Source organism: Pleurodeles waltl, chromosome 4_2, assembly GCF_031143425.1.
Source record: "Pleurodeles waltl isolate 20211129_DDA chromosome 4_2, aPleWal1.hap1.20221129, whole genome shotgun sequence".
Lineage (NCBI taxonomy): Eukaryota > Metazoa > Chordata > Amphibia > Caudata > Salamandridae > Pleurodeles > Pleurodeles waltl.
The window spans coordinates 542,237,137-542,262,691 of record NC_090443.1 but is presented as its reverse complement, the minus strand read 5'-3'; the positions used below and the strand labels follow the sequence as shown (position 1 = coordinate 542,262,691).

Here is a 25,555-nt window from a genome sequence, read left to right as displayed (position 1 = left end):
CATGAGAAATAGTAAGTACTGAAATTATGGGAAAATATCAGTGATCAGTAGCAGACAATAATTGTACTGAATGTATGGACAGTCTGTGTAAGTAGCGGGCAGAGGATGATCTTAAGGACATCATTGACAAAATAAAATAAGCCTTGCAAATTGTAAGATTGCTTCAATCATTTTGTTATATCATCTATTAGTTTTAAGCAAACCTTAATCCAGTGCTCTTTGAGAAGCTGGCAATGCTCTGTTCTGTTGGCAATGTTGTTCAATACTTTGAAATTGGTTAACAGTATATTCAGAAGCTGCCAGCTGGGGGTGAATAACAAAAGCAAGGTGTGATAAGCCTTCATGCAAGGAAGTGGTATCAGGCAAACTGCAAAAAATACTGACAGTGCCAGAGGTCACTTATTCTTGGGACCATTAGCATTATGCGGCAGGAGAGGGCCAAATTATGCAGTAGATTTGAGAAAATTATGCAGCAATGAAAGGCAAATTATGCACCTAATGTAATGTATTATTTTATCATTTGTATGCTTCTCAGCACGGTCTGAGTTTTGGTTGGATCTCCCTTGCTACCAGTTTAACACCCAAATATAGCAATAAGCAACGGAAAGGTGACCAGTCAACCTTTGCAAATGGTCTTCTACTGCGCGATAATAACTTTTGAACCATTGTAGCTAGAAACAATTTTTGTTGTTAAAATTTGCAGATTATACAACAGATGATGGACTGTGTGGCAAATGCTGCAAATCTATTATTATGTTAAAACGCATAATTTCCAGTGGCCCTGCTTATACTGAACCTGTATGGGTGTGTTTATGTAGCTATCTGTGACCATCTCGGTGTGTGCGTTGAAATTGTAAAGCACTTTTAAAGTGAAGTGGCATAAATTCGCAGTTTGTTTTGAGAAAGTGTGCTAACTGCAGAGTCTAGTTTATTTACACCGTAGGATGGGTGTGATTCACTTAATCGTCTGTTCAGCAGGTACAGGTGTCTCTAACAGAGAACAGTAGGATCGTAAAATATTGCCTTTTATAATACATGAACGCAGGCAGCGCTGTTATAACAAAAGCCTTGCACTGTCCAGCTTAAAAAAAGAAAATACCAGCCTCACAGATCAAATGAGCCGGACACAGAAATTGGGATGGGTGGTATTTACTAGGGTTTAACCATCTACTGTCAAGCAGCTCAGTGGGCTGTTAGAGTCCTTTTATAACCGTATGGTGTCGAGTACGGCGCCTGCTGCTCTACTGGAACAGAATCAACTGAATTACTTAACACCGTTCACCATAAGGGCACACGCCGTTTCCAGCCCCGTGCGTCCCCTCCACAATCAGACGCATTCTGGTACTTATAGAGTGATTGATGTAAAAACATAGCTACTCCTTGCCGTTATGGCTCTCGCGCCGCCCAAGCCCACGAAGCGATGTTCTAACTGCATTATGCAACGTTACGAAACTGCATCATACAGGAAGGATGACCTGTTTGTCCAGCTGGGTGTGTGTATATTAATTCGTCTGCCACTAGAAAGCAAAACATCTTAGTTACTTTGATATGTTTTTCGTCTTAATGGAAGACACGTAACATTTTACCATAGGGCAGCGAGAGTGTTTGTTACATTATATATTACTGTACTTAATTGTGCTCACGTGGCCTTAGCACAAATCAGCTGGACATCCCGGGGCCCGCAGACGAGACGAGACGAGATGAAAGAGGGTGTTTGCCCAGTCAAGGATCGAGAAGAATGCAAGCATTGAACAAGCATTTGCAATGCACTAGGGTCTCGCATTTGTCCGAGTACAGCTATGACCAGTTGTAAACTCGCAACTGGATTTTTCTTGCCATATTGAAAGAAAAAATACAGCGCGATTGCGCTGCTACACTTCACTCGTAATGAAACTTATCGGCAAAAGTGCAATTATGTACGTAACCAGCAAAAGTGCAATTAACTATGTAACAGGGTCGATATTATGGAAAGCGCTCGACCTCTGCTAAGTGAGATTGCGCTGCGAAAATAGAGAAAAAGTAGTCCACAAACCTGACGAGAAACAGTGAGCCTCGCATGTTTTTTAGTACTTGGTCGCTGTGCTCGAGGAGGGCTAACCACCAGAAAAGGCATGACGTATGCGTGCCTTCCACTAATGAAAGCCAGCAGATTTTAACAGGCAAGCCCACGAACCAATGAAAGACACTGACGTGACCTGGATGGGGCTCCGAGCCCCTTTCTAACTCCTAAAGCGTCTCACAAGCGATAAACATGCGCAAGCGCATGCAATGCAGCCTCAACCCTAAAAAAGGCTACGATACTTCTGCCTGGTGACGCAATGACGTGTGCTTGACTCGAGAGAGTTATGGCTTTGGATACTTCATCTTTGTAACAGACACTTGAAGCACTTGCAATGTACCAATGCATGCAAACACAGGCTTAAAAATGTGGTTTTCATTCAATAGCAAATGAACCTAGGCCTACTGGCAACAGTAAAAACGCGTTTAAACAAAATTCAACAATATCTATCAAGAGGCATACTAAATGCTTATTCTTGCTGGAGTTGACACAGTTTGATATGAATATTCACCCTGCCTTTGGATAACTGAGGCACTGAAGATTTAAATGTATTGCTCTCCTTAAAGGTTGTTGATGATTTCTGTGCTAGATGCACAGCTAAATATTGATGTGGCAAGGATACTGTTTTATGTGTTTAATGTGCATGCACTGTAGGAGGCTGGACTGGCTTGTAGTGAGTACCAAGGGGTACTTGCACCTTGCACCAGGCCCAGTTATCCCTTATTAGTGTATAGGGTGTCTAGCAGCTTAGGCTGATAGATAATGGTAGCTTAGCAAAGCAGCTCAGGCTGAACTAGGAGACGTGTGAAGCTACTACAGTACCACTTAGTGTCATATGCACAATATCATAAGAAAACACAATACACAGTTATACTAAAAATAAAGGTACTTTATTTTTATGACAATATGCCAAAGTATCTTAGAGTGTACCCTCAGTAAGAGGATAGGAAATATACACAAGATATATATACACAATAGCAAAAATATGCAGTATAGTCTTAGAAAACAGTGCAAACAATGTATAATTACAATAGGATGCAATGGGGAAACATAGGGATAGGGGCAACACAAACCATATACTCCAAAAGTGGAATGTGAACCACGACTGGACCCCAAACCTATGTGACCTTGTAGAGGGTCGCTGGGACTATTAGAAAATAGTGAGAGTTAGAAAAATAACCCTCCCCAAGACCCTGAAAAGTGAGTGCAAAGTGCACCAAAGTTCCCCTAAGGACAAAATAGTCGTGTTAGAGGGAGAATGCAAGGAAAACACAAATCAGCAATGCAACAACGATGGATTCCTGTCTGAAGGTACCTGTGGAACAAGGGGACCAAGTCCAAAAGTCACAAGCAGCTCGGAGATGGGCAGATGCCCAAGAAATGCCAGCGGTTGGTGCAAAGAAGCTCTTACTAGGCTGAAGAACTGTGAATACTGCAGGAACGACAAGGGCTAGAGACTTCCCCTTTGGAGGATGGATCCCCCACGCCTTGGAGAGTCGTGCAGAAGTGTTTTCCCGCCGGATGGACGCCAACAAGCCTTGCTACACGCAAATCGTGCGTTTGGCGTTTTTGGACGCTGCTGGGGCCCAGGAGGGACCAGGAGGTCGCAAATTGGACCTGAAGAGAGAGGGGACGTCGAGCAAGACAAAGAGCCCTCACTGAAGCAGGTAGCACCCGGAGAAGTGCCAGAAACAGGCACTACGAGGATGCGTGAAACGGTGCTCGCCGAAGTTGCACAAAGGAGTCCCACGTCGCCGGAGACCAACTTAGAAAGTCGTGCAATGCAGGTTAGAGTGCCGTGGACCCAGGCTTGGCTGTGCACGAAGGATTTCCGCCGGAAGTGCACAGGGGCCGGAGTAGCTTGCAAAGTCGCGGTTCCCAGCAATGCAGCCCAGCGAGGTGAGGCAAGGACTTACATCCACCAAACTTGGGCTGAAGAGTCACTGGACTGTGGGGGTCACTTGGACGGTGTCGCTGGATTCGAGGGACCTCGCTCGTCGTGCTGAGAGGAGACCCAAGGGACCGGAAATGCAGCTTTTTGGTGCCTGCGGTTGCAGGGGGAAGATTCCGTCGACCCACGGGAGATTTCTTCGGAGCTTCTGGTGCAGAGAGGAGGCAGACTACCCCCACAGCATGCACAAGCAGGAAAACAGTCGAGAAGGCGGCAGGATCAGCGTTACAGAGTTGCAGTAGTCATCTTTGCTACTATGTTGCAGGTTTGCAGGCTTCCAGCGCGGTCAGCGGTCGATTCCTTATCAGAAGGTGAAGAGGGAGATGCAGAGGAACTCGGCTGAGCTCATGCATTCGTTATCTGAAGTTTCCCCAGAGACAGAGACCCTAAATAGCCAGAAAAGAGGGTTTGGCTACCTAGGAGAGAGGAAAGGCTACTAACACCTGAAGGAGCCTATCACAAGGAGTCTCTGACGTCACCTGGTGGCACTGGCCACTCAGAGCAGTCCAGTGTGCCAGCAGCACCTCTGTTTCCAAGATGGCAGAGGTCTGGAGCACACTGGAGGAGCTCTGGACACCTCCCAGGGGAGGTGCAGGTCAGGGGAGTGGTCACTCCCCTTTCCTTTGTCCAGTTTCGCGCCAGAGCAGGGGCTAAGGGGTCCCTGAACCGGTGTAGACTGGCTTATGCAGAATTGGGCACCTCTGTGCCCAACAAAGCATTTCCAGAGGCTGGGGGAGGCTACTCCTCCCCTGCCTTCACACCATTTTCCAAAGGGAGAGGGTGTCACACCCTCTCTCAGAGGAAGTTCTTTGTTCTGCCATCCTGGGCCAGGCCTGGCTGGACCCCAGGAGGGCAGCTGCCTGTCTGAGGGGTTGGCAGCAGCAGCAGCTACAGTGAAACCCCAGGAAGGGCAGTTTGGCAGTACCAGGGTCTGTGCTACAGACCACGGGGATCATGGGATTGTGCCAACTATGCCAGGATGGCATAGAGGGGGCAATTCCATGATCATAGACATGTTACATGGCCATATTCGGAGTTACCATGGTGAAGCTACATATAGGTAGTGACCTATATGTAGTGCACGCGTGTAATGGTGTCCCCGCACTCACAAAGTTCAGTGAATTGGCTCTGAACAATGTGGGGGCACCTTGGCTAGTGCCAGGGTGCCCACACACTAAGTAACTTTGCACCTAACCTTTACCAGGTAAAGGTTAGACATATAGGTGACTTATAAGTTACTTAAGTGCAGTGTAAAATGGCTGTGAAATAACGTGGACGTTATTTCACTCAGGCTGCAGTGGCAGGCCTGTGTAAGAATTGTCAGAGCTCTCTATGGGTGGCAAAAGAAATGCTGCAGCCCATAGGGATCTCCTGGAACCCCAATACCCTGGGTACCTCAGTACCATATACTAGGGAATTATAAGGGTGTTCCAGTAAGCCAATGTAAATTGGTAAAAATGGTCACTAGCCTGTTAGTGACAATTTGAAAGTAATGAGAGAGCATAACCACTGAGGTTCTGGTTAGCAGAGCCTCAGTGAGACAGTTAGTCACTACACAGGTAACACATTCAGGCACACTTATGAGCACTGGGGCCCTGGGTGACAGGGTCCCAGTGACACATACATATAGGCCACAAACCTATGAGCACTGGGGTCCTGACCAGCAGGATCCCAGTGACACATAACAACCATACTGAAAACATGGTGTTTTCACTATGAGCACTGAGGCCTGGCTATCAGGATCCCAGTGAGACAGTGAAAACAGTGACAAACACCCTGACATACACTCACAAACAGGCCAAAAGTGGGGGTAACAAGGCTAGAAAGAGGCTACCTTCTCACACAACCCCCCCCCAAACGAAGGACAATAAGGCTAACCTTGGCCAGTTGAGACTTTATTGTCTAAGTGGTGATAAGTAGAGAGTAGCTCTGCAATAGACTGGTTACTCCCTTTATCATCCACTATATGGTTACTTCCCTGTGGGGATGTAAACCACCCTGTTTGAAGTTTTTTAGCTGAGCAACAATGTGAAGATGTATTTTCAGAGTTTCTATCAGTAAGTTTTAGTTTAGAGCAGTGGGAATTGTCCACTGAACCTATTTGTAGTGATGGAAATGCCAGACAGGGATGCTGTCTCAGAAAAGCCATAGCTGGGCAAAAACTTTGTCCATCTGGCTGGAAGAGAGAACAGGGATGCTGTTTCTCTTGAGTTGGAGCAGGGCAGGGATGCTGTCCTATGAGCTCCACACTAGGGCAGGGATGCTGTCCTAAGTGTTGTGAGGCAGTGCAGAGTTTCTGCACTAAAGTTTCTCTGGGAGGGTTGGAGGGATGCTCCATGTTAACTAAAATGGTGCTCTTTTTCTCACCAATGTTAGTTATCCCACAGAGAGGTACTTCCACCTCAGGGAGTCCAGCTTTGCTAGCTGATGATTCCCTTGGAACAGGTGCCACCCTAGGAGAGGTTTCTCCCACCACAGGAATAGTATCCTGAATGGTAGGGTGGTTAGGGGATACTGTGATACCCTTTTTACCTGTTGATGGAGAGGGATCCTGAGTTTTCAGGCCTTCTCTCCTTTGCTTTTTCATTTCACTTGAAATGAGAGGGAACAATTCCTCAGGGATGCCCAGCATGGCTGCATGGGCATAAAACTCTACATCAGCCCAACCTGAGGCCTCTAGGTCATTACCTAAGAGACAGTCTACAGGTAAGCTAGGTGATACCACCACCTGCTTAGGGCCAGTAACTCCACCCCAACTAAACTGAATTATAGCTAAGGGAAGAAACTTAGTGGAGTTATGGACATCAATAATCTTATACTGTTGTCCAATGATGTGTTGTTCAGGAGGCACTAGGTTTTCAGTCACCAAAGTGAAACTGGCACCTGTGTCCCTGTAGGCCAAGGCCTCAACACCATTTATTGAAACTGTCTGCCTGTACTTATCCATTGTAAGGGGACAAGCAGCCAGTGTGGCAAGGCCAATGCCACTAGGTGTGACAGAAACTGTCTTGGGACTGATTACATCAGTTTCCACTATGGACCCATAAGTGAACCCAACTACACCCTTTGCTTGACTGTTGCCAGCAGTCCCACCACTAGTACCACTACTGCTAGGGGCACTAGAGCTTGATGTATTAGTGGTGGTAGGCTCAGGGGGTTTACCTGGACAGGACTTATCCCCTGGCCTATGGCCTCTGTTTTTACACACAAAGCACCAAGGCTTTTTAATGTGTGCAGGTTGGGAAGAAGAGGAAGAATTTGTTTTATCCCCACCCTCTGAAGAGTGTTTAAGATTTGAAGTGGGATCTTTGGTTTTACCCTTATCCCCATGCTTATCTTGAGATTTTTCACCATCTTTCTTCTTATTGCCATCTTTGTCACCCCCTGTATGAACTTTTCTGTTCACCCTTGTTCTGACCCATTTGTCTGCCTTCTTTCCCAATTCTTGGGGAGAGGTCAGATCAGAGTCTACCAGGTACTGGTGCAACAAATCAGACACACAATTATTAAGTATATGCTCTCTCAGGATTGTGTTATACAGGCTTTCATAATCAGTAACTTTACTGCCATGTAACCACCCCTCCAAGGCCTTCACTGCCTGGTCAATGAAATCAACCCAGTCTTGTGAAGACTCCTTTTTGGTCTCTCTGAACTTTATCCTGTACTGTTCAGTGGTTAAGCCATAACCATCCAGGAGTGCATTCTTAAGAACTGTAAAATTATTGGCATCACTTTCTTTCACAGTAAGGAGTCTATCCCTACCCTTTCCACTAAATGATAGCCATAGGATAGCAGCCCACTGCCTTTGAGGGACATCCTGTACAACACAGGCCCTCTCAAGTGCAGCAAACCACTTGTTAATGTCATCCCCCTCCTTATAAGGGGGAACTATCTTGTGCAGATTCCTGGAATCATGTTCTTTTGCAGGATGACTATGGGGAATACTGCTGCTGCCACCATGGGTTTCTAAACCCAACTTCTGTCTTTCCCTCTCTACTTCTAAAGACTGTCTATCCAAATCCAGCTGTTGCTTCTTGAGCTTCAGTCTGGTTTGTTCCACTCTCAATCTATTGAGCTCCCTTTCTAACAATCTGTCATCAGGGTGGGTGGGAGGGACATTTCTAGATACAGAGGTATGATGGGAATGAACAGAAGGAGACCTGTCCCTTACAAGGGGCACCCTAACAGCTTGGCTACCAGCATAATGTGAGAGCACATCATCAGTATGATGTGATTCAACCTCTGTACCAACTATGCTAGACTGTCTAGTAATGGGCAGGCTGAGAAGTTTCTTTCCTGAACCTTTTCCTGGGGGAGTCCCTGGATCAGATTGAGAACCATTAGCTACTTTTTCTACAGATTGGGCACTTATGGCCTTATCCTGTACTCTAAGCATATTAATTAACAGTTCTAAGGAAGGATTCTTCCCTACACTCAAACCTCTCTCTATGCAGAGACTCCTTGCTCCTTTCCAGCTAAGGTGATCATATGCAAGTTTGGACAGTTCAACATTTTTTCCTGTGCCAGACATTTTTTAGAGAGAGTTAAAGTGATAGAAAAAGAGAAAAAAGTTTTCAGAACTTTTTGGAAAGACAGAAAAAAACTTTTTAAACTTTTAAGAACTTTTTGAAAGTTTAGAAGTACTTTTCAGCACTTAGAAAAGAGTGAAAAGAAGAAATGCAAAACTTTTTGGCTATGTGTATATACACTGACCTTGTTTTGTATATTTTTCTCTTATGAAAAGTACAATGACAAGAGTGGTAAGTAGTCTCAAAGCACTTATCCCACCACTGCACAACCAATGTAGGAGGCTGGACTGGCTTGTAGTGAGTACCAAGGGGTACTTGCACCTTGCACCAGGCCCAGTTATCCCTTATTAGTGTATAGGGTGTCTAGCAGCTTAGGCTGATAGATAATGGTAGCTTAGCAAAGCAGCTCAGGCTGAACTAGGAGACGTGTGAAGCTACTACAGTACCACTTAGTGTCATATGCACAATATCATAAGAAAACACAATACACAGTTATACTAAAAATAAAGGTACTTTATTTTTATGACAATATGCCAAAGTATCTTAGAGTGTACCCTCAGTAAGAGGATAGGAAATATACACAAGATATATATACACAATAGCAAAAATATGCAGTATAGTCTTAGAAAACAGTGCAAACAATGTATAATTACAATAGGATGCAATGGGGAAACATAGGGATAGGGGCAACACAAACCATATACTCCAAAAGTGGAATGTGAACCACGACTGGACCCCAAACCTATGTGACCTTGTAGAGGGTCGCTGGGACTATTAGAAAATAGTGAGAGTTAGAAAAATAACCCTCCCCAAGACCCTGAAAAGTGAGTGCAAAGTGCACCAAAGTTCCCCTAAGGACAAAATAGTCGTGTTAGAGGGAGAATGCAAGGAAAACACAAATCAGCAATGCAACAACGATGGATTCCTGTCTGAAGGTACCTGTGGAACAAGGGGACCAAGTCCAAAAGTCACAAGCAGCTCGGAGATGGGCAGATGCCCAAGAAATGCCAGCGGTTGGTGCAAAGAAGCTCTTACTAGGCTGAAGAACTGTGAATACTGCAGGAACGACAAGGGCTAGAGACTTCCCCTTTGGAGGATGGATCCCCCACGCCTTGGAGAGTCGTGCAGAAGTGTTTTCCCGCCGGATGGACGCCAACAAGCCTTGCTACACGCAAATCGTGCGTTTGGCGTTTTTGGACGCTGCTGGGGCCCAGGAGGGACCAGGAGGTCGCAAATTGGACCTGAAGAGAGAGGGGACGTCGAGCAAGACAAAGAGCCCTCACTGAAGCAGGTAGCACCCGGAGAAGTGCCAGAAACAGGCACTACGAGGATGCGTGAAACGGTGCTCGCCGAAGTTGCACAAAGGAGTCCCACGTCGCCGGAGACCAACTTAGAAAGTCGTGCAATGCAGGTTAGAGTGCCGTGGACCCAGGCTTGGCTGTGCACGAAGGATTTCCGCCGGAAGTGCACAGGGGCCGGAGTAGCTTGCAAAGTCGCGGTTCCCAGCAATGCAGCCCAGCGAGGTGAGGCAAGGACTTACATCCACCAAACTTGGGCTGAAGAGTCACTGGACTGTGGGGGTCACTTGGACGGTGTCGCTGGATTCGAGGGACCTCGCTCGTCGTGCTGAGAGGAGACCCAAGGGACCGGAAATGCAGCTTTTTGGTGCCTGCGGTTGCAGGGGGAAGATTCCGTCGACCCACGGGAGATTTCTTCGGAGCTTCTGGTGCAGAGAGGAGGCAGACTACCCCCACAGCATGCACAAGCAGGAAAACAGTCGAGAAGGCGGCAGGATCAGCGTTACAGAGTTGCAGTAGTCATCTTTGCTACTATGTTGCAGGTTTGCAGGCTTCCAGCGCGGTCAGCGGTCGATTCCTTATCAGAAGGTGAAGAGGGAGATGCAGAGGAACTCGGCTGAGCTCATGCATTCGTTATCTGAAGTTTCCCCAGAGACAGAGACCCTAAATAGCCAGAAAAGAGGGTTTGGCTACCTAGGAGAGAGGAAAGGCTACTAACACCTGAAGGAGCCTATCACAAGGAGTCTCTGACGTCACCTGGTGGCACTGGCCACTCAGAGCAGTCCAGTGTGCCAGCAGCACCTCTGTTTCCAAGATGGCAGAGGTCTGGAGCACACTGGAGGAGCTCTGGACACCTCCCAGGGGAGGTGCAGGTCAGGGGAGTGGTCACTCCCCTTTCCTTTGTCCAGTTTCGCGCCAGAGCAGGGGCTAAGGGGTCCCTGAACCGGTGTAGACTGGCTTATGCAGAATTGGGCACCTCTGTGCCCAACAAAGCATTTCCAGAGGCTGGGGGAGGCTACTCCTCCCCTGCCTTCACACCATTTTCCAAAGGGAGAGGGTGTCACACCCTCTCTCAGAGGAAGTTCTTTGTTCTGCCATCCTGGGCCAGGCCTGGCTGGACCCCAGGAGGGCAGCTGCCTGTCTGAGGGGTTGGCAGCAGCAGCAGCTACAGTGAAACCCCAGGAAGGGCAGTTTGGCAGTACCAGGGTCTGTGCTACAGACCACGGGGATCATGGGATTGTGCCAACTATGCCAGGATGGCATAGAGGGGGCAATTCCATGATCATAGACATGTTACATGGCCATATTCGGAGTTACCATGGTGAAGCTACATATAGGTAGTGACCTATATGTAGTGCACGCGTGTAATGGTGTCCCCGCACTCACAAAGTTCAGTGAATTGGCTCTGAACAATGTGGGGGCACCTTGGCTAGTGCCAGGGTGCCCACACACTAAGTAACTTTGCACCTAACCTTTACCAGGTAAAGGTTAGACATATAGGTGACTTATAAGTTACTTAAGTGCAGTGTAAAATGGCTGTGAAATAACGTGGACGTTATTTCACTCAGGCTGCAGTGGCAGGCCTGTGTAAGAATTGTCAGAGCTCTCTATGGGTGGCAAAAGAAATGCTGCAGCCCATAGGGATCTCCTGGAACCCCAATACCCTGGGTACCTCAGTACCATATACTAGGGAATTATAAGGGTGTTCCAGTAAGCCAATGTAAATTGGTAAAAATGGTCACTAGCCTGTTAGTGACAATTTGAAAGTAATGAGAGAGCATAACCACTGAGGTTCTGGTTAGCAGAGCCTCAGTGAGACAGTTAGTCACTACACAGGTAACACATTCAGGCACACTTATGAGCACTGGGGCCCTGGGTGACAGGGTCCCAGTGACACATACATATAGGCCACAAACCTATGAGCACTGGGGTCCTGACCAGCAGGATCCCAGTGACACATAACAACCATACTGAAAACATGGTGTTTTCACTATGAGCACTGAGGCCTGGCTATCAGGATCCCAGTGAGACAGTGAAAACAGTGACAAACACCCTGACATACACTCACAAACAGGCCAAAAGTGGGGGTAACAAGGCTAGAAAGAGGCTACCTTCTCACATGCACCACTTAATGAAAATATCAATCTGTGTCAATATTATATGTATTTTCCATAAAATTTAAGTCTAGTTTTCTGATTTGACAACTGAGGCATACTTAGTTTACCCAATGCAGTAAATAATGATGACGATAAGCCATTACCTACAACTGTGCCGGAATGTCAGATCTGACAAAAGCACATCACACCATCCTTGCTCTTTCTAGGCTTTTAGGCTACTAATGCTAGGGTGTGATTTGTAATGATATTTTTTCAGGCCACACTTGCATTGTTTTAATATATTGTAACAGTATGTATTGTTGATGTCATCCCACGTGTATTCCGTCCCATCCGATACGTGGAAAGAGGAGAGAAGCAATAGATAGCATCGCCAGGAGTTAAGTTACCGCCTGCATTTCCCATAATACACACTTATTAAATACAGACTGAGGATACCTAATACACTCATATAGTGCTACCAATGTTCATAAAGTGAGCAAGATGTCTTACTGTAACCATCCATTCTACACATTTTACTACATTTAAAAAATGGAACAGTCAGAAAGTGGGCACATGCACGGGACTGATTGGAGCTGGTCCCTCGGCAGAGGGTGTGCACGCTGTGAGCTTGGTAGCCTCTCCCAAACATATAATAAATAGGTAATAAGGGCACTTTTATTGTTGCCTGAAAACAGTTGGATACATAAGGAACTCCTTAGTGCTTTTAAAACTGCTGCACTGCTACAAAGCTGCCCCCCACACACTCCCCCAGTAACAAAAGCGGCCCCCGACCCTTGCAGCCTCCTGAGGAAACACCCAATGCCCAGTACGGCCAATCCGGCCTTGTTACTACGTCGTCTCAGCAGTACTGAATGTATGTAAATGGGTTTGATAATTCTGCGCGAAATGTCTATTAGTTCAAAGGTCAGCGATTCTGAAAAGGCGCCAAACCACCTTGAAAAAGAAGGCAGGCTGCTATCTTCGACCTTCAGCAAATGGAAACCAGTCCACAGAGGGAAGATGTGGGCTATATTTAGCTTTGCTACAGGGACAATGCCAGTCAATTCTATTCATACATACTGTTACATGTTGCTTTTCATGCATCAGCACTATGTGCTGTGCCTTTGGGGATGGTACGTCACATAATACCGCATTATGTAATGGGATGGAAACATACATTATCCTGAAATATTTTCATAGACTTCCCAAGAGGGATGCTTTTAGACCTAGTCATTCTTGCATTCTAATCCCCAGTCCTTCGACAGAAAATAATCAATACAAACTAAAGTACAGCAGATGTATTATCTCACATGAGAACACCAAGTTAATCAGGGTTATTAAAATTGTATGCTTTTTTTCGGCAAGTTCTTGGTAGAATCAGATGTAAACAAGCAAAATCGCGCTGGGAAAATAGAGAAAAAGTAGTTCACGAGCCGGACGGAAAACAGCGAGCCTCGCATGTTTTGTGTACTTGGTCGATGCGCTCTAGGAGGGCTATCCAACGGAAAAGGCATGACGTATGCATGCCTTCCACTAATGAAATCAAGCAGATTCTAACAGGCAAGCCCACGAGCCAATGAAAGACGCTAACGTGACGTGGACAGGGCTCTGAGCCCTTTTTAATTCCTAAAGCATCTCGCTTAGCTAAACGCATGCGCAAGTGCATGCAATGCAGGCTCGACCCTAAAAAGGGGTTGTAAACTAACAGTATGTCTCAAAGAGACAAGGCATTCTGCTGTCTAGGTGAGGCCTAATAACTAACAGATTGCCATTTAATTAAAAAAGTTGCGGCTCTTGCACAGAAAACTAAGGGGCAGCTTACTGCGCCCCTTAGCACCCCCCCCTATGGCCACCATGTGTTTCATGACACTATTGATGTACTCTGCAGGAGTAGTGCCAAAATATTGGTGCTACTCTTACAGAGTACATAGGGGCCCATTCTAAAGAATGGAGGCACCACTTTTAACGCCTGCTCTTAAGCAGGGGTTAAAAGTGCCATAAAGAATGACACAAGGAAATCTCATAGATTTTCTTACGCCATTTTTCCGGCTTCCCTAATGGGGGAACGCCCCCTTTGCATACATTATGCCGAGCGCAGGCATAATGTAGTGCAAAAGGTTGCGCATTGCACCACCCTGTAAATAAGGTGTGATGATTTTGGCCTCGTTGGGCCACATTAACATTAAAAAAAATTATGTTTATGTGGGGTAAGGTGGTGCTAGGGCATTATGGATATGCCCCTAAATCCTCAAACATGATTTGCAGGAGTTGTGTACTTCCCTGGATTTTCAGGTACCTCTTCTGCCATTCCAAAACCAATGGTCGCCTTTAGTGATGGAAAACATTCCTAATAGCAACTAGAAACAAGCAGCCACCAGTGCATGTCAGGGAGCATGCGACAGCAGGAGGAGGACACTGATTTGAAATGCATGCAGGCTCTATGGACGGAGCAGAAGGGAGAGAACGTGGAAGGAAATAGTACCTCATTCATGTCTGGAACGGTGGGTGAGCACAGATTAACGTTAATTAATCTGGCTTGGTCCCTGCTTCTCAGCAACCACCAGAAGTGAGTTTCTGCGGCACTGGCCAATTACAGAGCCAGTAGAGAAGAATGCCATTAAGACAATAAATGGTAAGTACGTGGCCGGCTCCAAGCCCTTTTCTGTATACAAGAGTGTCTCGCAAGCAAGACACATGCACTAGAGCATGCACTCACAGGCTTGACCCTGAAAATGAATAGAACTGTTGTGCATTGGTCCATACCATGAGGCTAAAAGGAAAGTCAGAAATACCTTATAAGTTACACTTCAGAACAACAAAGGGTGTGGGAAATCATGTAGAATCGCCCATGGAAAGTATCCTTCACTCCACACCTGATGTGCTAGACAATAATGTTTACAGACATATTTAGAGAAGAGCAAGTTTCCACACTGCAAATAAGAGCTGCCTGGCAAATGCAGAAGAAACTGCCACCATACAGTGCACATGGATGCCAGTGAAGGGTGTTTCATAGCCAAGGTATAGCACATCTTATTACAAAGTCTAGACTAGCATGAAATAGGATGCTTGATCTCGCTCTGTCTTTCTTGGCCCCCAGAAAAGCTACTAAGAGCTGGTCGCCCACCCTCTCTAATGTCATCAATTGAATGCATTCGGAGACAACAGACATACATACTCAGGCCAGAAAGAGTTTGGCTCTCCACTTGCTGATGGACTTTGGATGGAGGTTGTGAAGCCACACGTCAAAGGAAAGCGGTCAAGCCCAACATGACATGCAGGTGGCAGCTGAACAAAGACATCTTTTTCTGACATCAGTGCCAGAATTTGAACCTTGAGACCTTAGAAGTGGACATGTAACCTAACTGGTATTATGGGAGACACAGGGACATCTGGTAAATACAGAAGAGCTTCAGTGGCTCTATTACACATATGGTGTACTTCCTTTGTTTGCACTACAGCGCAAACAGATAATGTGTGCCCTATTACATTGAATGCACTGCCCCCAGGGCAGCTGTGAACTCTCGCTACCCTGGGGGCAGCACATTCAAGTGAAATACAGAGCGGCTTTGAAGCAGCTGCTTCATGTTTCACTGTGCAGATGGTAACATGCCTCCACAATTAAGGGGGATTAGAGATCCCCTTGCAGGCGGTCCATTGAGTGACTGCACCCCCTGCAAGGTAATGTCTGGGGGTTCTATAGGACCCCTTTCCCCCCTCCAGAGGTCTGCCATCGGGGGTACACTGATAGTGCACCACCTTTTAGGTGGCACATTCTCAATGTGCCTCCTGACAGCTTCCTTGCCTATGCGCCCGCATCTATAATACGGCACAGGTGCAGAGGCAAAGGGATTCCCTGATTTGCATGGGACCAGGCCCCATGCAAAAGAGGGAACACCTTCTGGTTATAGCGCTAGTGCTCTATGTGCGCCAGCGCTATCTGTATTACAGAAAGGGACGCACAGACATCTGCAGCCCTTTCTGTAATACCATAAACGTGTCCCTTGGGCACACAAAGGGGGCGCACATGCCCATTGCACCCCGGGGGCACATGCCCATTGCAGCCCAGGGGCACATTGTATAATTCAGCAAAAGATCTCCATTTGCACATTTTGGGCAGGAGAGCCACAACTAGACTTGTGTGGTCCCACCTGGTGGCACAGGACAAGGTATTAAATAGTTTTCTGGGTTCACTCTGGTGGCTGAGGGATATTCAAAATATGACAAATGTGTGGGTAGAAAATGGCGCTTACTATTCTGATAAAATATACATGTAATGTTGTCTTCTATTCTTGCTTGAATCTCTTCATTATGAGTGGTGATAAAATCACTATTTGGGCGAAAAGGTATTCTAGATATATTCTTAGCAAACAAAATGCTGTAATATTGCTTTCAGAAATTTGCATACGATGCAATGCAATGTCAATCTTGGTGGAATTGCCCCCGAAAAACAGTCATTCAGGAATTACCTGCATAAACTGGTGTGTTAATCTAGATTTCGCTGGTAATTCCATGTTCCGAGAGAAAAAAATATTGCAATACTGGGACCATTTTTCATCCCAGAATTACCGATCCTAAAGTTGTGAGTAATTCTGGGTGTGAAATTACATGTGCAGGGATATCACATCACACAGAATGAAATGTGTAGTTGGGCAGATGGAAGAGCAAGAATAAACAGCACTCAGTTTAGAAGATGAATATTTATGTTCTTCATCTCTTAGACTTCTAAATGTGCCTCTATGGTGATATGTGCGTTGTCTGTGTTTGCATTTGCAGCTAACTAACAGCAGTGGTCATTTCTCCTACTTGGTGTATCCTGGTCTTGGCCCAGTTCAGCTCCGATTTCTTCGCCTCTTCAGCCGTCACACCTCTCAGCGCCTTACCTTATCATGCCATGGTTCATTCCAAATGTCCATCATAGAAGATCTGCAACTGCAGGGCAACAGCGGCCAAGTAATTGACTGGAGATACCAGAGCTTTGCTGTGCTGAAGCGGTGTCAGGTAATTAGTAGTAACCAAATGAGAAAAAGTCACCTGTTCACTGAACAGAATATAAAAATATATGTCATATCTATTCATCTGAACCCAGAACACCATCAGACCAGAGGTCACACACTTGCTTCTAATTGCTCCTAGTGAAGAGCCTCTGCTGAAAAGTCACAAGAGTTCACCTAAAGTCAAGGCTTTTCCTCAGAGTGCACATGCAATCACCTATTCTGAAAACAGAGCCCCAGCTCACAGCCTTTGACCAGCTCCTAAAGGAGGTCCTTTGTTCAAATGTAACACTATTTGCCTGAAAGATATGGCAGGGCTCAGGCGGGACATCAAACACTTTCATCTGCTTCTAGAACAAGGTGGCAGCTTAGAGGTTCATATACTCTCCCAGCAGAAGACTCCCATTCACCTTTGATGAGATCCCACTATGCCGTAATTGATTTGCGTTCATCTCTAAGCTACCTCTAAGACAATATTGTAACCAGAACCTCACAGAGTGTTGAGCATCATTATGGGCTCAATCCCGCATGGACCACCAAGGATTCTGTTATCAACCTTACCCTTCGATGAATAGAGTAAGAGGTCACTAATAAACCACTTGTGGTTCTCAACCTGTACTGGTGAAACCACCATCAACTGTAGTGAGAGGACAATGTAATCTTCAAGTTAATATATTCATGGCCTTCTGCCACGACACACATACACAGCTTCTCAAGCAGATTGCACCTGAGCCTTGAAGTTCCTTTTTAGGTCAAGCGCACAAGCCCTTTGACCTGTTGTAAGTATTGTGGGCTTTTAACCATGCCCATCCCACGCCCATCACCATAATTCATTCCTGAGCTTGCTTTTCAAAAATCATTTGATGTAATTGGTAAATGCTTTATGTTTGTCCGCCTTGAGGCTGTTTTTGTCATGCCTTGCAGGCTGCCCCTGTTACATAGATTATTGCACGATTGCCGATATACTTCAGCGTGGGCAAACTATTTTTTTCTTTTGTCTCTCCCCTTCGTGCTGCATGGCAGCTATGGCGCTCACAGCATGAACAGGCACAACAACGTGAACTTGAAGTGCTGGTCACATTGTTCACAGTTACCTAATCAGAGTAATTTCTTGTGACCCTCCCCTTAAAACACTTGAAATTGGTAAATGCCTTATGTAAAACAGAAATCCTCAAAGCAAAAACTGCTCCCCTAGCGCAGCGGAAGAGCTGATACTACAACATTGACTTCACTCAGGAAAATCATCCCATAAAGCTTTGCAGGGCATTACTTTTACGAAACATTTTTGCTCATAACTCAGCCTGTGGTGGCCCTAGGACAAAGGGATCACCACCAAACCGTTCAGCACTACGCACTCTTTCTGTATAGGTCATCTCTGGGTCCCCACACTAGGTTAGTGGTGACACCAGAATATTAACCACTCCTTCCATTCAGTGTCTTTTTAAGTACTGTCATGGCTTAAATTTTTGTTTTAAAGGTGGGAATAGCCTGGGTTTCAAGGACCTTGGCCCGTATTTATACTTTTTGACGCTAAACTGCGCTAACGCAGTTTAGCGTCAAAAAGTTTAGCGCCGGCTAACGCCATTCTGAAGCGCCATGCGGGCGCCGTATTTATTGAATGGCGTAAGCCGGCGCTAGCAGACTGGCGCTGCCTGGTGTGCGTGGAAAAAAAACACTACACCAGGCAGCGCCGGCGTTGGGGAAAATGGCGTTAGGGCGTCTTAAAATGGTGCAAGTCAGGTTGACGCAAAAAAATCGCCTCCACCCGATTTGCGCCATTTTTAACGACGCCCAGACGCCATTTACATGACTCCTGTCTTAGTAAAGACAGGAGTCATGCCCCCTTGCCCAATAGCCATGCCCAGGGGACTTATGTCCCCTGGGCATGGTCATTGAGGCATGTAGGGGGGCACAAATCAGGCCCCCCTATGCCAAAAAAATAAAAATAAAAAATAATACTTACCTGAACTTACCTGAATGTCCCTGGGATGGGTCCCTCCATCCTTGGGTGTCCTCCTGGGGTGGGCAAGGGTGGCAGGGGGGGTCCCTGGGGGCATGGGAGGGCAGCTGTGGGCTCCTTTTGAGCCCACAGGTCCCTTAACGCCTGCCCTGACCCAGGCGTTAAAAAGAGGCGCAAATGCGGGTTTTTTTGACCCGCCCACTCCCGGGCGTCATTTTTGCCCGGGAGTATAAATACGACGCATTTGTGTCGCAGTCATTTTTTTGGACGGGAACGCCTACCTTGCATCTCATTAACGCAAGGAAGGCGTTCACGCAAAAAAATGACGCTCTTTCCTCATACTTTGGCGCTAGACGCGTCTAACGCCAAAGTATAAATATGGCGTTAGTTTTGCGCCGAATTTGCGTCGAAAAAAACGAAGCAAATTTGGCGCAAACGGAGTATAAATATGCCCCCTTGTTTGTAATATCATGGTTATAGGCCTGTTACTCCTGAAAATGTGTAATACACTACACTGCCTAGAGGTTAAATATGTGGTCACCCTGTTTTATTTATTGCCATTTTGTGTGTGGATATTTCTTCTAGGGGCTAACAATATAGTTGTATGGTCATGTTTCTTACAAATGCTATATTCATTGTGGTGTCCTCTAGGGGCTGTTCTATGCATTACAGTCATATCAAGTTGTGGCTCCAAAATAATAACTCCTACCACCATTTACTATCTTCTTAAGCTCTCTCATGGCTGGAACTTTTGTTTGAAGATATGTTTTCTGTGCCTTGTTTGAATATCATTGTAATAGGCCTGCTAACCTTGAAAATGTGTAAAGCCCTACACCGCCTAGGTGCTACATATATGGTTACACTACATTACTTTCTCCCATTCCTTTTTCATGTGATTATTTTCTCTAAGGGCTGATTGTATGGTTACATGACCATGTTTCTTCCAAATGCTATTTTTATTGTGGTGTCCTCTAGGGGCGGGTCTGAGCATTGCAGTCAACATACCATAATATTCACGGCATGAAAACTCGCTACATAATTCCTTGTAGAGCATTACTTTTCCGAAACAATTTTGCTCATAACTCAGTCTGTGGTGGTCCTAGGACAAATGCACCACCTTCAAAACGCTCTTTCTGCCTACATAATCTCTTGGTTCTCACACTTGGATAGTTGGGATCACAAAATGATAACCCCTCCCACCATTCAGTGTCTTTTAATTTTCCTCATGGCTAGAACTTTTGTTTTACACCTGGGAGAAGTTTTGTTTTAAAGTCCTTGTTTGTAATATCATTGGAGTAGGCTGGCTAGTCCTAAAAACGTTCGGTAGAGGCTAAGTATGTGGTTATACTGCATTACTTTCTCCTGTTATTTTTCATAGGGTTATGCCCTCTATGGACTAACAATATGGTTACATGATCATGTTTCTTACAAATTATATTTTTGTTATGGGGTCCTCTAATGGCTGAGCATTATAGTCTAATGCCAAAAGCTTATTTCTGATAAAGGTTTATATGATAATTGTATATGTTTTAATAACCTCTCCTTATTACAATTATGACCAGGATTTAAGCCAACTTAACATCCTTACTACACTATGACTGTTTGAACACATTAGGGGCATATTTATACTCTGTTTGCGCCAAATGTGCATCAAAAAATTTGACACACATTCGGCGCAAACCGTGCAGCGTATTTAAACTTTGACGCCCGAGCCCACGGAAGTCAAAATTCCTCCTTGTGAGTCATTTTTTGGATCCAGGAAACTGCCTTGCGTTAATGACATACAAGGTAGGCATTCCTGCCCAAAAAATGACTTTAAGGCCTGTGCGCCTTATTTATACTCCAGTGTCATTTTGACGCACAGGAGAGGGCGGGCCTTAAAAAACAGCGCACAGCCTGATGTGCGCCGTTTTTTTAACGCCTGGGTCAGGGCAGGCATTAAGGGACCTGTGGGCTCACTTCCATGGTCTCTGACCATAGAAGGAGTCCAGCGGTGTCATTCCCTGCCCCCAGGGACACCCCCTGACACCCTCGCCCACCCCTGGAGGACACCCATGGATGGGGGGAGCCATCCCAGGTAAGTACAGGTAAGTTGAGGTAAGAATGTTTTTAAGGTGGCACAGGGGGGCCTAATGTAGGCCCCCCTACATGCTACTGTGCCCAATGACTATGCCCAGGGACAGAAGTCCCCTGGGCATGGCCATTGGGCAAGGGGGCATGACTCCTGTGTTTGCTAAGACAGGAGTCATTTCAATGGGGGTTGTGCGTCATAAAATGGCGCAAGTCCGGTTTGAGGCATCATTTTTTGACGCACAACCCCCATTTTCCCCTGCGCCGCGCTGCCTGGTTTGAGTAATTTTTTTTTACTCTGACCAGTCTGCAGTGCCGGCTAACGTCATTCCTTAAATAAGGCGCCCGCATGGCACGTAGGAATGGCGTTAGCCGGCGGTAAAACTTTTGACGCAAACCGGCGCCGGTGCTGGTTTGCGTCCAAAAGTATAAATATGGACCTAAATGTTTGGGTGATCCTTCTAGTTTATTTCTCCTCTGTGGCTGTCTTGTGTCTGTTTTTTGGGGAATTGTGTTAGCCAGCCAGCAACTCTGATGGTGGGGTAGTGAAAGTGGTATTCTAATGGAATTAGCATAACTGTTAAATTAGAATTAAATTAGGATGCTAAATGGCAACATTTTCATTTTTTGCTGCAGATAGAGGAAGAAGGTAAAAGGAATTGTTTTAGTTATATGCAGGACCTCTGGAAATATATGGCAAGAAAAGACAACATTATGAGGCAGGGTTGACCAATGTATGTGGCAAGAACAGTCCATTTATGAATTTACAATGCAAATAGCTCTAACTCAAGCAAATGTGAGACTTATTGCATTACAAATGCTTGTCTAGTATACACCTCCCTTCTTGTCATACAGTCCTGAGCATCCTCTCACACCCATGCACGCACACCTTTCACCAAAGAAGCCCGATCCTGGACTAGTCGCAATTCCCTCTCCAGAGCTGAGGATTGTGTCTTGACCCACAGTATAATCTCTTTCTTTTTTGATTTCTCTATACAGGAGGAAGTGGATCACGATGTGGCAGAGGTGGAAATCTCGTCTCCACCTGACACAGAACTACTGCCTCTCAGTGGCTTGAGCCTTAATGACTCTGTGCTATACCTGGATCAGGGTTATTGGCCTAGTTTGTCACCTGTATGCTTTCTGTAGTTTTTTCTGGCTCCAGCACCTACATTTAAGTATCTCTCTAGCCATCCCAAGTTCATTTTTGACTCGAAGCAAAGGGGCAGAGGCGTTGCTCTTCATCTGAAGGAGATATCACAAGAGAGCTCCATTATCAGCAAACAGTGGCCAAGAATACCGATGAACTTCAAGTCCAACAGAGTGTTCAGGATGTGTAGGTGGAGTGACTGTGGTCTGTGGTACAAGAACATGTACAGATGATTGCTTTTCCTGTTTAACTCACTCATTTAGAAAGAAGACTGATTGGACACCTGAGATGTCTGCTCCATGATGTTCAGGGGCAACCCAAGGGCTGGAGGGACTAACAAGATCTCTTAAAATCATATGGTGAACGTGGCAGCACTAAGATCCTCGATATAATTCATCAGAAAGATACAGGCTATAATTTGATGAAACTTCATTTGATTGAACAAAAAAGATAGGTGAATTTGAATTTGAATTTTGCTTCTTCCAGCTGCAAAGTGGATCAATGCAAAACTGGAGAATCTCTAATAGGTGTAAGATCTGTTTGGTAGACAGAGGAAAACATTAAGATATGCAAAGGGGACCATGGTGAACTCTCTGTCGAAGGTACATTCCTTAAGAGCACACAAAAATCTATTGAGTAGCAATGGTTATTGCAGTGAACTGAAAAAATGAGCTATTGGTTAGAATAATGATTGTAGGGGGCTAGAGATTACTATAATTAATTCAATAGTGCAACTTTGTGTGCATTGCTTCCATCAACTCTCTCTGAGTAGCCTGGGCCTCGGATTTTTCACAACTACTCTTCCTTTTGAATCCTTTCTTGAGCCTCTGAAACCATGGCCCAGGACAAAGTGTGGAGCGGTGTCGGAACAGCAGGAGGAAACAGACTCTGGATAGCTCTATCAAAATGTCACACAACGCAGCACAGCAAGACACCTTGCTGGGCTGTGCTGCTTGACAGGGAGAGGGCAGGGATGTGCCACATTTAACATTACATGTGCTCTCTGCCTGCACTGATGCACAAACGGCTGCCTAGCACCAAAGCAGGCAAACTTACACCATGGTGTATGGAGGGCTGTGTTGTAGGCAGGATTGTTTTTGTGCAGGAGGTGACAACTTTCTGCACAAAAACAATCCTCTGAGGCTTTTTCCTCTTTCTATGTGCACTGCAGATATACATAGCACACATAGAGAGATGAAAAATGAGGAGAAATAAGCATATTTCTCCTTGCTACGTCTCCCAGGGAAGGTGTTAGCATTTTGATGCATTCCCAGGTCTACCCTTCTGGTAAATCTGGAAATGCACCAAAATCCATTGGTGGATGCGTGAGAATTCTCCCCCTCTACCCAGGGAACAGCTCTATGGGGCAGAGTAACGGATGGCAATAAATTGTGCTACCTTGTGCTACTCCAGATTTACCAAGCCACGCAGGCCCGCGCAAGGTGAGCTTGCTTTGAATGGCAATTCTCATTCTAGGTTTCTTCGTTGCCCTGTATCCCCTTTCGTGGCACAATGGCGAGGCAAACCCTCTGACAAAGACGCCCCTCAATCTATACAGAGATCAACAGTGCATTACACTATCTCTAGCAACCTTTCTGCACAATCTGGCAGCATATTTTTCAATTTTCCGGTCTTTCCCATGGTTTTATGTGGCTCATGCACTAAGGGGCATATTTAAGAAAAGTGGCGCTGCACACAGTGCAGTGCCACTTTTCTAGCACCCCTTAGTACCCTCCTAACGTCACCATGTTAGTAATGTATTTAAAATACAGTGCACCATGGCAGTAGTTAGGTGACTAGCGTCTGAATTTTTTACGCTAGTCCGGTGCTTTGCAGGATTAGGGTAAAAAATTCTGATGCTAATCCTGAAAAGCACTCAGAGGCCCACTTTAAGCAATGGAAGCCTCCTTTTAATGCCTGCTCTGAGCAGGCGTTAAAAGTGATGAAAAAAATGGCACAAGGAAATCTCTTAGATTTCCTTGCGCCATTTGTTTGGCCCTCCTAACAGTGGAACGCCCCTTTTGCATACATTATGCCTGGTGCATGCATAATGTAGCGCAAAGGGTTACAAAGTGGCACAATGCATGCATTGCACCACTTTATAAATATGGTGCAGCGTTTTTAACCGTCTAATGCCACAACAGTGTTAAAGAAATACGCTAATATGACGTTGAAATGGCACTAGGGGCTCTTAAATATGCCCCTATGTGCCCTAATCAGCTACCTGTCTTAGAGGCTGGAACTGTTGTGCTGCATCGGAAGCTGACTTTATTATGCATAAGGACAGAGGACGTCTCTGCAGTGGGACATCTATAATCTCATACATGCCAACTGCTTTGTTGTAAGGACTGTGACAGATGCAACCTAACACTTTCCATGTTCACTACCTTTCGGTGTGGATCCTGAATATCGAATACAGAATAGTGTGGGACACTAATACCACAGACACAACATTGAAAATAAAGTACAGATTTTCTATACTCAAGGCTGCATGACGATGTATATATCTTCACGGCATATAGATCTGGAGTTAAGAATAGTTAATCTATACTTCCGTATATAGACTTAGATTTTAATATTTTGCCTATGATATTAGTGTGCCATGATATTCTTGTATTTGTTATTCCAGGGAACCAGCCTGTAGCTGAAATCGTGTGTTCTTACTTCTTACATTTATACTTCTAACTCCATGGGCTCGATTCCCCCATCCCTTCTGTGCAAAGATGGAAGCTGTCCCATTTTACCTGGTAACGATGCTTTGCTTACACCATATCGAACCTTGTAGATGTGACATGTCATTTGTAACATGCTGGTTTGACGCCGAGACATGACACATTGCAGGGAAATGTCTAGCCCTTCTTCTGCTGCATTAGACTCATTTTTTTGCTTTCCTTGAAGAAGTTAAAGTTCAGCATGTAGGCGCTCACAAGTGTTTTGTTACCTAGCGTATTGGTCGGCAGGTTTTGAGCGTGACAACCAAAAAGGCAAGTAGATATAGTAAATAAGAAAACAATGTGTTCTAATCGTGCAATAAAATATTTGTATATGTTCAAGGTCTGCTTCCGTCTTGTTGTCTACTGGAGATCCAAAATATAATGCATGAAATAAAATTGTCCCCAAAATCTCGGTCTGAGTAGAGGCTGCAAGCTCTTTCATTTGTCATACATGTGGTCATAAGGGTCCAGAGAGGGTAACACGAGGAGAACAAATGCTGCAAGTCCACAAATAGGTGCCATTAATCTCAGAGCCGCTCTGCAACCTCCTGAAACTGAAATATATCATCGGATGAGCAGTACTATATGTGTCAGAAGATAGGGAAGAAATATGAGGACACTTCGTCCATGAGACAGCCAAGCATTTGGGTGCTGGAATTAGGGTTAATACTGAGGCCCAGATTTACGAAAGTTTGGTGTTGGCGCAATGCAAAGAATAAAAAAACAGCAGCAACTTA

At 45.5% G+C, this 25,555-nt stretch overlaps 1 protein-coding gene across 1 annotated transcript in view; it reads left to right on the top strand.

Annotated features, from left to right (window-relative positions):
- LOC138293911 (collagen alpha-2(XI) chain-like) overlaps positions 1–22,628 on the top strand; it is a 195,139-nt gene extending 172,511 nt beyond the window's left edge. The window contains exons 11-13 of the mRNA XM_069233197.1: positions 16,707–16,931; positions 21,954–22,065; positions 22,591–22,628. Of these exons, the coding sequence (XP_069089298.1) occupies positions 16,707–16,931; positions 21,954–22,065; positions 22,591–22,628 (375 nt within the window). The remainder of the gene's footprint in view (positions 1–16,706; positions 16,932–21,953; positions 22,066–22,590) is intronic.
- Positions 22,629–25,555: the final 2,927 nt, after the last annotated feature.